Raw genomic sequence first — 14,183 nt, forward strand, 5'->3', positions numbered from 1 at the left:
TCAACCATCTCTACTATAGTGAGCAGGAAAATGGCAATCAAGGAAGCTGTTCTTGCAAAAGGTGCAACTGTGATTACAAAACAGCGATTCCCCTTCTAAACATTAAAAACTTCGACACTCTCCCCTCCTCCCATCCCATCAATCATCACCAGATCTTCATTAAAGGTAAGTGTCAATTATTCTATTGTGATTATTCTATTGTTATTATTGTTATTGTAATTATTCTATTGCATTAAACTTAATATTTCATGTGGTAAAAATTTTTTTTTCATACTTTTGGGTGTCTTGCACGGATTAATTTGATTTCCATTATTTATGGGGAAAATTGATTCTCTTTCCGATAATTTTGCTTTACGATGAGCTCTCAGGAACGGATTAATAACGTGAACTGGGGGTCCACTGTAACTGGTTTCCCTGAATCCCTTCATTAAATATTACCCTGCTCACACTCCAACAGCTTGTCAAGTCCCAAAAATCAGAAACCAGAAACATGAACAAAGTGATACCCATTTGCTTCAGTATCCTCATCAGGGTCTACTCCTTTTTCACTTGCAATAGTAAGGAGCAGGGTCAGATGTATACTTGCCTGCTAACTTTAATGTTTTTTTCTAAACTACACACAATGGTAGTGGCATTTATGGTCATGCCAACAAGTTCATCTAGCCATTCCTATAATGTGATGTGCATGCCCCCCCCCCCCCCCTCACTTGTTTGTAGGTTAGGAAACAGTCTATGGTGTAACTAATGGTTGCAGCCCCCTATACCTCACTTCAAACAAGCTGCATGAGTACAGTTGGGAGACTACTATGGTAGTGAGGCAGTGAAGAGATGTATTAGCTCTTCATAGAGGAATTGGTGGGACCAAGAAAAGAAGTAGGGTGTGTACAGAGCACCCCAACTGTAGGTTTTAATTACTACCAAGCTCAGCAAGGAAGGCATGCAAGAACAAGCAGCAAAATAAGGAAATGATCACTGACTATGTAGGACATTTACTTCTGTCCAATTGAATTCTGTACCACGGGTGGACAAATTTCAACTTGAGTGAGTGGATGATGTTGAAATTCTAATTTGTTTTTGGATGTCTGAATCATAGTCTGTGAAGTCTTGCTTTACAACTATGCAAGGGATGACAAAAGTTCCTCAGTATGAATTAAGCACTGAGTCCCTTCAATCACTGAAATCCTGCCAATGGTGCAAATATATACTATTAGGTTATCAACTTCGTCTGTATCAACGACTGACAAGAAGCTTGCACAAGTGATTGCCCAAATGCGATTCCAGGTGCTGAGGTCAATCAAGTTTCATAGTCACTTGACTTCCAGGACAGAGCACTGATGTCTCAATTATCTCAACATAAAATAGAGGAAAGGAGGGGAAGGGAGCATTTCCAAGCACAGCTCTGAGAATAAGGGAAACTGCTAGCTCACCCTGAACCATGATCAACTCTGATGCAACAGGTAGTGCTGCTGTTGCCTAGAAACCACCACTTTCCCTACCTGGTGTGCAACACCAAGATAGTACCTGTGCAATTGTCTTTTGGCTAATAGTGATAGATCACTAAAAATAATGCCAGGAGTCACCCACTTTTGGTTCCCACTCCTAAATCTGTAAGGTAAACTCCAGTAGCACATCCATCATCAGAGACTTTGGCAGATGATGACTCCCCTCATGTCTTGCAGGACAGTCACCTAACACATCATAAGATGATGCAGTTTCCATTGGTTGAGTAAATCGACAACCACAGCACTTCCAATGGAAGCTACATTAGAAGCAGCTGACAGTAAGTAGGGAAAAATCTCCCCAATAAGATCTAAAGGAGGAAGGGGTTGGGATATTTAGATTTTATCTGAGAAAGGAGAATAAAGATCCAATTTCATGAGTCAATAACCCGTTTACCATAGCAAGGAATTTTCCCTTTGAAGGGGCTGAAACCACATGTGCCTGAATCTGAGGGTAGGAAGAAAGCAAGGCCATGGCTGACAAGTACAGTGGACCCTCAACCAACGATATTAATCCGTTTCAGAGAGCTTATCGTTATACGAATTTATCATTAGTCGAATTAATTTTCCCCATAGGAAATAATGGAAATCCAATTAATCCGTTACAGACACCCGAAAGTATGAAAAAAAAAAAAAAAATTCACATGAAACATACATTTTCCTACACAGGAAAAGAAGGATACATGCACAATAAATACTGTACTAAATGAAGAATAAATGACATTTACCTTTATTGAAGATGTAGTGATGAGACACTTTTTCTTGAACACACTGGGATTTTTAGTGATACATGAGTAAGGTCTTCACTTTGCCATCCCCACTAGCATTACAACAAAACATGAGAGTTAGCCTGTCTTTCATAGGCTTGTGTCCTGGGAATGCCTTTTCCTCCTGAGTAATGTAGGTCCTGTTTGGCACTTTCTTCCAAAACAGGCCTGTTTTGTCACAATTGAACACTTGTTGGGGGACGAATTTTTCAGCTTCGCCATACCTTATCACACTGTGTATGCAACTACGATTCTTAAATCTCTCAAACCAACCTTTGCTGGCCTTAAATTCACCAATATGAGCACTAGTTCCAGGCATTTTTTCCTGTTCACCTGGGTGTTAGTCGGCTGGTGTGGGTCGCATCTTGAGGACAAGATTTAGGACCCCAATGGAAATTAGTCCTCGATGACACACTGATTTTTCATAGATTATCCTGGGTGGCTAACCCTCTGGGGTTAATTGTTTCTCGGTAATTGTTTCTCGTTAAGCCACACCAACAACAGTGTCTCCACATCTTCGAGTAGTACAGCTGACGGTGGTGCAGCAGCTGACCATGGTACAGCAGCAGAAGCAGCTGACCATGATACAGCAGCAGCAGCAGCAGCAGCTGACCATGGTGCAGCAGCAGCTGACAGTGGTGTAGCAGCAACTTACCATGGTACAGCAGCAGCTGACCGTGGTACAACAGCAGTAGCAGCAGCTGACCGTGGTGCAGCAGCAGCTGACCGTGGTACGGTAGCATTTCAATAGTATTTCTCATGCTTTTTACCACAGGGTTGCCACTAGAAGCTTTCTTTGGGCCCATGGTGGCTTATTTAGCAGTTACAAGCACTAAAAACAATGGAATATAAAATTTATCGAATGTATGCGTGCAACCATCTGCCCTGGCTTGTAAACAATGGCACACTAGCTGAGCTGAGGCACTCAGTTCAGACGGACAGACGGACGCGTTCAGGACGAATGACATTAGTCGAGTTTTTCATCATTGGTTGGGCCAAAAATTTTACGCTAAAACACTTTAGTCGATTTTATCATTAGATGATGCCTTCGTTGGTTGAAGGTCCACTGCATAAATGGTGTGTATGATGACTGTGCTTGGACTTCTAAAATTACAGGCAAAATCCACTGGGTAAATTGTACTTTTAACTCCTTAATTTTCAATGTTTATTGTAGTATATCTGTAAATTGTGTGTTCAGTACTATATAAGGTATACAGAAGAGCACTTTACTACATTTTTCAACATTATTTCAATATAATGGACACCTCATATTAGTCCATTATATCAAGGGTTTACTGTACCTTATTGCAAGCAGCTGATTTTCTTTTTTTTTTGAGAGCAAGAATTACTCTGATTTATAATGTTACTCCAAATTTATTATATGTAAAAAAATTCACACAATGTTTTGTCATTTCTATTTAATAAAGAAGCCATTTACTTCATTATCCTTGTATCATAATTTCATCCATATTATACATGGATAATGTCATGATACAGTGAGATAATTATAATATACAGCATATACAAGTGTATATATACATAAATATTTGTATATATGAAACATTTCTATATCATTACAGAAAAAATTTGTTCTGAAGCAAATAAAAATATATATAGTGATTTATAATTTTAAATGTGTGTATCCCCTAAACCAAATTGTTAAATATATATACTATATCCCTTAAAATCAAATTAATGTAAATTTTGCAATATGGCTATCTGAATTACTGTATGATATTGTTATTGGTTAAACTCATTTATTACATGTTTAATGCATTGTATTTTAGCATCATAAATGATTCTCAGCACACAAGTGTAAGACCAAAATAAAATGACAAAAAGAGATCTTTTGTTAAATCTAACAGAAGTTATAATAATGTATAGAAAAAATTCACATACGCAATATAAGTACCATATAGACTGATGTTGCAGTCACCCACCTAGCTGATAGAGAAATAATAATATACAAGTGCAAAAACAATGTACACAAATTTACAAATACCATTTATAACAAGCACACATGCTTATTTATGAATGGTAAAAATAAATACCTAATACAACATCTAATGATTGGCAATTCTTGTAACTTCTTTGATTACCAGCAGCATTAGCTTAAAGAGTTTTATTAATGAATAGTTAACTTAAAGCCATATATATAGCTATGGTAACCTAGATTTTCTCACAATCTACACAGGAATTTCAAATTTAACGTCAATATTTGCAGATTTTGCTAAGGTAATAATGTTTGAAAGTTTGACTACCATCTTTGCAGCATCATCAAGATTGTCACAGGGAAGCATTCTGAGGTTGGACATAGCCATAAGTGCTTTTGCATCATCTACATTGGTGCCCTGAAATAAAAACAAATACATAAGAACGAAGGAACACTGCAGAAGGCCTACTGGCCCATGCGAGGCAGGTCCAAGTCTCCTACCGGCTTAAGCCAATGCACCCAACCTAGTCAGGTCAGGTCACATTGACTTAAGGGAGGAACACGGCAACCGACCTGGTAGCACAAGCTATCAGGTCCAACTCACACCCACCCACATCACTCATGTATTTATCCAACCTATTTTTAAAGCTACACAACGTTTTGGCTTCTATAACTGTACTCGGGAGTTTGTTCCACTCATCCACAACTCTATTACCAAACCAGTACTTTCCTATATCCTTCCTGAATCTGAATTTTTCCAACTTAAAACCATTGCTGCGAGTCCTGTCTAGGCTAGATATTTTCAGCACACTATTTACATCCCCTTTATTTATTCCTGTCTTCCATTTATACACCTCAATCATATCCCCCCTAATTCTACGTCTTTCTAGAGAGTGTAGATTCAGGGCCTTTAGTCTATCCTCATAGGGAAGGTTTCTGATACATGGGATCAACTTTGTCATCCTCCTTTGTACATTTTCCAGAGAATTTATATCCATCCTGTAATACGGTGACCAAAACTGTGCAGCATAATCTAAATGAGGCCTAACCAAGGATGTATAGAGTTGAAGAACAACCTGAGGACTCCTATTATTTATGCTTCTTGATATGAATCCAAGGATTCTATTAGCTTTATTGTGAACACTTATGCACTGTTGTCTTGGTTTCAGATTACTGCTAACCAGAACTCCTAAATCTTTTTCGCAATCCGTAATATTAAGATCTACATTATTTAGTTTATATGTGGCATGGTTATTGTCCTGTCCAACATTTAGAACTTTGCATTTGTCTATATTAAACTGCATCTGCCACTTCTCCGACCACTGCATCAGTCTATTCAAATCTTCCTGGAGTGCTCGAATGTCCTCGTCAGAATGAATTCGACGGCCTATTTTGGTGTCATCGGCAAACTTGCCGATGTCGCTCTTTATGCCCTCATCTATGTCGTTTATGTAGATTGTGAACAGCAGGGGGCCCAACACTGACCCCTGTGGAACACCGCTCGGAACGATTCCCCACTCTGATTTCTCCCCATTTATGCAAACTCTCTGCTGCCTATTTGTCAACCATGCCTCTATCCAGGAAAAAATTTCTCCTCCTATTCCATGTACTTTAATTTTCCTCAATAGTCTCTGATGTGGGACCCTGTCAAAAGCCTTACTGAAGTCCATATACACAATATCATATTCATTACCATGATCTACCTCCTCAAATACCTTAGTGAAAAAAGTTAATAAATTCGTAAGGCAGAAACGCCCTTTTGTAAAACCATGCTGAGATTCGTTGATTAATTTATGCTTTTCAAGGTGGCTACGAACTGCCTCGGCAATTATTGATTCCATAAATTTTCCCACTATGGAGGTTAGGCTTATTGGTCTATAGTTCGGAGCTAAGGACCTGTCACCTATTTTGAAAATAGGTATCACATTTGCCATTTTCCACTTATCTGGCACCATGCCAGTTTGTAGTGATATGTTGAAAAGATTAGCCAAAGGTGTGCTAAGCTCCTCTTTACATTCCTTTAGAACCCTTGCATACAGTTCATCAGGGCCTGGGGATTTGTTAGGTTTTAATTTATCTATTTGCCTAAGGACCATGTCACTTGTGACCCTAATCGTGCACAGTTTATTATCGTCCTGTTTTACATAATTTATCATTACTGGAATATCGCTGGTATCCTCCTGTGTAAAAACTGAGAGGAAGTATGTGTTAAAAATTCTACACATTTCCTTATCACTGTCAGTGAGCTGACCCGAGGAACTTTTGAGTGGGCCTATCTTGTCCCTGATCTTACTTCTGTATACCTGAAAGAATCCTTTTGGGTTAGTCTTCGATTCTCTTGCAACTTTAACCTCATAATCTCTTTTTGCTTTTCTAATTCCCTTTTTTTATTTCTCTCTTTAACTGAATATATCGATTTCTTAATTGCCCCCCTCTCTTTTGATTTGCCTATATATGCCTCTCTTTTGACCAATCAGATATTTTAATCTATTGTTCATCCATTTAGGATCATTTTTGTTTGATCTGATTTCCCTATTTGGAACATAATTTGACTGAGCAGCTAGAACTATGCCCTGGAAAGCATCATATCGGCAACCATCACCACCTACCTGACCCTTAGTCAGGTCATTCCAGTTCAGCCCACCTAAGTAATTTTTCAGTCCTATGAAATCAGCCAAGCGAAAGTCAGGGACGGAGACTTGATTGCCGTTATTAGGGAAATTCCATGATATATTAAAACTGAGTGATTTGTGATCACTTTCCCCAAGCTCATCATTAACCTCAAGATTATTAATTAGTGTTTCCCTACTGGCAAGAACCAAGTCAAGGAGGTTATTTCCCCTAGTAGGCTCTGTCACAAACTGTTTTAAAAAACAATCCTGGATCGTATCAAGAAAGTCACCTGACTCTAAATTTCCTGTCAAATTGCTCCAGTCAATCTGTCTATAGTTGAAATCTCCCATTAGCACAACATTTTCGTATGTAGATGCCTTACGAATTTCGTCCCATAGAAGTTTACTGCACTCCCTATCAAGATTTGGGGCCCTGTAAATCACACCCAAAATTAGTTTTTCTCGGCCCTCGAGAAGCTGTAACCAAACAGATTCAGTGGCTGACGCTTCTAATTTAATATCTTGTCTAACACAACAATTTAAATTGTCTCTGACATACATCGCTACTCCACCACCTTTCCTGTTGACCCTGTCAGTGTGGTCAACAGGAAAGGTGGTGGAGTAGCGATGTATGTCAGAGACATACATGGTGATGATAAATAACCTGAAATAAATTTTAAATTATAGAAACTACAAAATATAAAACTCTTCAAACTGGAAAGTGTCTAATGTGTATATTCAGTGAAAACACATGAGTACAACACACTTGTACCAGGTTGAATGAAAGAAGTTATGGCCTTAGTTGGGTGACCTACCTTTGTGATTTATAATAAAAAATATGTACAGTACATTTCTCTCTCAAACACACAGATGAACCTCTACATTTGCTGATATATGAATCAAGCAATCAGTCAACACATGATGAAGGCAATGTTAATTACAAATGAAAACTGTCCATCTTGGATTTGGTGTTTACAAAAGGAAAAAAAATCTGGCTCGAATCTAAATGGAAAAAAAAAAAAAGAGTATAAACTACTGCACATAACATTATGACAATTATTACATTCTAAAAAAGTGCCACCTGAATGGGTCATTCTGCTGGAATGAGATATATAAAATAAATATTAATAAAATAGACCAGACCACACAGAAAAAATGTAGTAGAATCCATAATTACAAACACCCCGTTTTAATCAGATATGCAGTCTCAAACTAGGGATGGGATGATACCAAATGTTTTGCCAATACTAATATTCAATTTTAGGCCAATACCATTTTTTTTTTTTTTAACAAGTCGGCCATCTCCCACCGAGGCAGGGTGACCCAAAAAGAAAATACTTTCATCATTCAACACTTTCACCTCACTCACACATAATCACTGTTTTTGCAGAGGTGCTCAGAACACAACAGTTTAGAAGCATATACGTATAAAGATACACAACATATCCCTCCAAACTGCTAATATCCTTAATCCCTCCTTTAGAGTGCAGGCATTGTACTTCCCATTTCCAGGACTCAAGTCTGGCTATACAAAAATAACCAATACCATTATCATCAAAATTAGCCAATGCCATTACTGTCAGAATTAGCCAATACTCACTATCTGATATTCCATTACAGGCTCAGACTGAGACCATCAAAATTAAGCGATATCCACTGATACCAATATTTTGGCACACTCCTACTCAAAACATATCCTGTATACAGTATAATTTGTTAATTTAATTAACAACATACAGTACAGCACTCATATGAACTTGTTTCCACTCCTCCCTATCTATCCCTTTTCATCCCACTTTCTTCTTTCCCATTTCCTCTCCTTTATCCATTTCCTAACCTCCCTCTTGTCCTTTCTCTATAACCATCTTGCATTTCCTAACTCTTCATTCTCACCCTCCCATCATATCCGACAACTCTCTTTAAGTGCATTTTTCACCCTTTTCCTCACTGTTATAGCTGAGTGTGGTGCAGGAAAACTGTGGTGAGAAGTGTAGGCTCAGGCAACAGCAAAACTGCCTTCCACTCTCCCAACCCCTCCCTCTTACTGAATGACACTCTTTACATACTATGTATATGTTTTCCACCTTCTCACTGCTATGGTGAGGTATTAGGTGCCTGGTCATACTGAGTGGGAAGTACGCAGAAAAGGTAAATACTGTGGTTGCTACATATAAAAGGGTAAGTTAATAAATGATCATCTACCAAACAAATGCAAGGCCATCTCACATACATACAGTGAATATGCACAAAAAATCAATGCACATGGTAGAAAAATTATAATTCATTTTGACAAAATTTTAATTATAAACCCTACAATTCTCTACCAATGTCCACCCAGCAAATATGAGTCTTCATACATGCTTAAAATAAATATGCACAAAATGAACACACTGTACAGTTCTGTACATTTGATGAAAAATTTAATTTTCTTTCACGTTAGCCATCGAAAAATCATTATTAAATCTACAGTTCTTGACCAATGTCTACCAAACAAATACATACAAGTTCTGCTGCAGCACATGAACGAATTGATTCTGCAAAGAACATTAAAGCATTTGGCGAAAAAAAAGAGAAAAATGTAAAACGGCTTCAACAAAATTTTAATTGAAAGTTAAGACACTTGTACAACATCTGGTTATCTTTATTGTAAACGTTTTGCCATCCCGTGGTTTTATCAATACAAATTCTTGGACATAATTAGAAAACAGAAGAACTATATACAAAAGATGAGGTAATCAGTCCCTCAGCCTTTTGTATATAGTTCTTCTGTTTTCTAATTATGTCCAAGAATTTGTATTGATAAAGCCACTGGATGGCGAAACGTTTACAATAAAGATAACCAGATGTTGTACAAGTGTCTTAACTTTCATCTTGTCGGTATTGTATACCTGTCTTGCACAAAATTTTAATTAAATAAATGCCCTCCAAATATTCATAAAATATAAATGCAATAAGTGAAAAAATAAACTAATTATTGAAAAATTATTTCTGCTGAAATGTTTTCAAAATTCACATACGTAGATTTTAGTTCACAAAAAATTAATTAGCTCCAAAGTGCCATTTTTAAGTGCACATGTTTATAACTCTGAGGATTCTAAGTCAGGAACTTACTGATTTATTTTCTCTAAGGTCATGAAACCTCTCTTCCCTTGCATTATGTTTATGGACTTTCCTCAACTTATTTTATAGCCTAAAAACTCATAGCTTTCAGTTTCTTTGAATGCATAATACTTGTTAAAAATGGCATTTTCATGTGAAAAGTGTGTTTAGAATAGCAAACAATGCTTTTTACCTGAAGTCGTACAACAATGGGAATCCCTAGACTAAGTTCTTCTGCTGCTGCAATAATACCCTGTGCAATGACATCACATCGCATAATACCACCAAAAATGTTCACCATTATCGCGTGAATCTGAAATAAAAAAATTAAATAATACTCTTCTGTTTATGATAAAGCTTCAGTTATGATTACTGTCTATGTTTGTTGACATACATGTACACGTTTATTTATACACACTCATCTGAGTTTTCTTTGATTTTATCTTAATAGTTCTTGGTCTTATTACTTTTCCTTTTATATCCATGGGGAAGTGGAATAAGAATCTTTCCTCCGTAAGCCATGCGTGTTGTAAAAGTCAACTAAAATGCCGGGAACAATGGGCTAGTAACCCCTTTTCCTGTAAAGATTACTAAAAAGAATAAGAAGAAGAAAATTGTCAAAGTGGGAAGTCTGAATGTGCGTGGATGTTGTGCAAATGATAAGAAAGAGATGATTGTGGATGTTATGAATGAGAAGAAACTGGATGTCCTGGCTTTAAGTGAAACAAAGCTGAAGGGGGTGGGAGAGTTTCAATGGAGAGGAATAAATGGGATTAGGTCAGGGGTTTCAAATAGAGTTAGAGCTAAAGAAGGAGTAGCAATAATGTTGAAGGATAAGCTATGGCAGGAAAAGAGGGACTACAAATGTATAAATTCAAGGATTATGTGGAGTAAAATAAAGATTGGATGTGAAAAGTGGGTTATAGTAAGCGTGTATGCACCTGGAGAAGAGAGAAGTGTAGAGGAGAGAGAGAGATTCTGGGAAATGTTGAGTGAATGCGTGGGGAGTTTTGAATCAAGTGTGAGAGTAATGGTGGTTGGGGATTTCAATGCTAAAGTGGGTAAAAATGTTATGGAGGGAGTAGTAGGTAATTTTGGGGTGCCAGGGGTAAATGTAAATGGGGAGCCTTTAATTGAGCTATGTGTAGAAAGAAATTTGGTAATAAGTAATACATATTTTATGAAAAAGAGGATAAATAAATATACAAGGTATGATGTAGCACGTAATGAAAGTAGTTTGTTAGATTATGTATTGGTGGATAAAAGGTTGATGGGTAGGCTCCAGGATGTACATGTTTATAGAGGGGCAACTGATATATCGGATCATTATTTAGTTGTAGCTACAGTTAGAGTAAGAGGTAGATGGGAAAAGAGGAAGGTGGCAACAACAAGTAAGAGGGAGGTGAAAGTGTATAAACTAAGGGAGGAGGAAGTTCGGGCGAGATATAAGCGACTATTGGCAGAAAGGTGGGCTAGTGCAAAGATGAGTAGTGGGGGGGTTGAAGAGGGTTGGAATAGTTTTAAAAATGCAGTATTAGAATGTGGGGCAGAAGTTTGTGGTTATAGGAGGGTGGGGGCAGGAGGAAAGAGGAGTGATTGGTGGAATGATGAAGTAAAGGGTGTGATAAAAGAGAAAAAGGTAGCTTACGAGAGGTTTTTACAAAGCAGAAGTGTTATAAGAAGAGCAGAGTATATGGAGAGTAAAAGAAAGGTGAAGAGAGTGGTGAGAGAGTGCAAAAGGAGAGCAGATGAAAGAGTGGGAGAGGCACTGTCAAGAAATTTTAATGAAAATAAGAAAAAATTTTGGAGTGAGTTAAACAAGTTAAGAAAGCCTAGGGAAAGTATGGATTTGTCAGTTAAAAACAGAGTAGGGGAGTTAGTAGATGGGGAGAGGGAGGTATTAGGTAGATGGCGAGAATATTTTGAGGAACTTTTAAATGTTAAGGAAGAAAGGGAGGCGGTAATTTCATGCACTGGCCAGGGAGGTATACCATCTTTTAGGAGTGAAGAAGAGCAGACTGTAAGTGTGGTGGAGGTACGTGAGGCATTACGTAGAATGAAAGGGGGTAAAGCAGCTGGAACTGATGGGATCATGACAGAAATGTTAAAAGCAGGGGGGGATATAGTGTTGGAGTGGTTGGTACTTTTGTTTAACAAATGTATGAAAGAGGGGAAGGTACCTAGGGATTGGCGGAGAGCATGTATAGTCCCTTTATATAAAGGGAAAGGGGACAAAAGAGATTGTAAAAATTATAGAGGAATAAGTTTACTGAGTATACCAGGAAAAGTATACGGTAGGGTTATAATTGAAAGAATTAGAGGTAAGACAGAATGTAGAATTGCGGACGAACAAGGAGGTTTCAGAGTGGGTAGGGGATGTGTAGATCAAGTGTTTACATTGAAGCATATATGTGAACAGTATTTAGATAAAGGTAGGGAAGTTTTTATTGCATTTATGGATTTAGAAAAGGCATATGATAGAGTGGATAGAGGAGCAATGTGGCAGATGTTGCAAGTTTATGGAATAGGTGGTAAGTTACTAAATGCTGTAAAGAGCTTTTATGAGGATAGTGAGGCCCAGGTTAGGGTGTGTAGAAGAGAGGGAGAATACTTCCCGGTAAAAGTAGGTCTTAGACAGGGATGTGTAATGTCACCATGGTTGTTTAATATATTTATAGATGGGGTTGTAAAAGAAGTAAATGCTAGGGTGTTCGGGAGAGGGGTGGGATTAAATTATGGGGAATCAAATTCAAAATGGGAATTGACACAGTTACTTTTTGCTGATGATACTGTGCTTATGGGAGATTCTAAAGAAAAATTGCAAAGGTTAGTGGATGAGTTTGAGAATGTGTGTAAAGGTAGAAAGTTGAAAGTGAACATAGAAAAGAGTAAGGTGATGAGGGTATCAAATGATTTAGATAAAGAAAAATTGGATATCAAATTGGGGAGGAGGAGTATGGAAGAAGTGAATGTTTTCAGATACTTGGGAGTTGACGTGTCAGCGGATGGATTTATGAAGGATGAGGTGAATCATAGAATTGATGAGGGAAAAAAGGTGAGTGGTGCGTTGAGGTATATGTGGAGTCAAAAAACGTTATCTATGGAGGCAAAGAAGGGAATGTATGAAAGTATAGTAGTACCAACACTCTTATATGGATGTGAAGCTTGGGTGGTAAATGCAGCAGCGAGGAGACGGAGGCAGTGGAGATGTCCTGTCTAAGGGCAATGTGCGGTGTAAATATTATGCAGAAAATTCGGAGTGTGGAAATTAGGAGAAGGTGTGGAGTTAATAAAAGCATTAGTCAGAGGGCAGAAGAGGGGTTGTTGAGGTGGTTTGGTCATTTAGAGAGAATGAATCAAAGTAGAATGACATGGAAAGCATATAAATCTATAGGGGAAGGAAAGAGGGGTAGGGGTCGTCCTCGAAAGGGTTGGAAAGAGGGGGTAAAGGAGGTTTTGTGGGTGAGGGGCTTGGACTTCCAGCAAGCGTGCATGAGCGTGTTAGATAGGAGTGAATGGAGACGAATGATACTTGGGACCTGACGATCTGTTGGAGTGTGAGCAGGGTAATATTTAGTGAAGGGATTCAGGGAAACCGGTTATTTTCATATAGTCGGACTTGAGTCCTGGAAATGGGAAGTACAATGCCTGCACTTTAAAGGAGGGGTTTGGGATATTGGCAGTTTGGAGGGATATGTTGTGTATCTCTATACGTATATGCTTCTAAACTGTTATATTCTGAGCACCTCTGCAAAAGCAGTGATAATGTGTGAGTGTGGTGAAAGTGTTGAATGATGATGAAAGTATTTTCTTTTTGGGGATTTTCTTTCTTTTTTGTGGGTCACCCTGCCTCGGTGGGAGACGACCGACTTGTTGAAAAAAAAAAAAAAAAAAAAAAAAAAAAAATATATATATATATATATATATATATATATATATATATATATATATACATTATACATGTATATATATATATATACATATACATATACATATACATATACATATACATATACATATACATATACATACAGTGGACCCCCGGTTAACGAACTTTTTTCATTCCAGAAGTATGTTCAGGTGCCAGTACTGACCGAATTTTTTCCCATAAGGAATATTGTGAAGTAGATTAGTCCATTTCAGACCCCCAAACATACACGTACAAACGCACTTACATAAATGGTCGCATTTGGAGGTGATCGTTAAGCGGGGGTCCACTGTATATATATATATATATATATATATATATTTTTTTTTTTTTATTTTTATTTAT

General features: G+C 37.7%; 1 protein-coding gene across 2 annotated transcripts in view; it reads right to left on the minus strand.

The window, feature by feature from the left end:
* Positions 1–3,885: 3,885 nt before the first annotated feature.
* Positions 3,886–14,183, minus strand: part of ScsbetaA (Succinyl-coenzyme A synthetase beta subunit, ADP-forming) — a 71,442-nt gene continuing 61,144 nt past the window's right edge. Inside the window, exons 8-9 of one of the 2 annotated variants that reach the window (XM_070088592.1) lie at positions 10,104–10,223; positions 3,886–4,617 (exon numbers count right to left, since the gene is read on the minus strand). In XM_070088592.1, the coding sequence (XP_069944693.1) occupies positions 4,453–4,617; positions 10,104–10,223 (285 nt within the window). In that variant the 3' untranslated portion in view covers positions 3,886–4,452. The remainder of the gene's footprint in view (positions 4,618–10,103; positions 10,224–14,183) is intronic. The other variant, XM_053778593.2, reaches the window with a different exon arrangement.

The sequence above is a fragment of the Cherax quadricarinatus genome, chromosome 25 (genome assembly GCF_038502225.1).
Source record: "Cherax quadricarinatus isolate ZL_2023a chromosome 25, ASM3850222v1, whole genome shotgun sequence".
NCBI classification, from domain to species: domain Eukaryota; kingdom Metazoa; phylum Arthropoda; class Malacostraca; order Decapoda; family Parastacidae; genus Cherax; species Cherax quadricarinatus.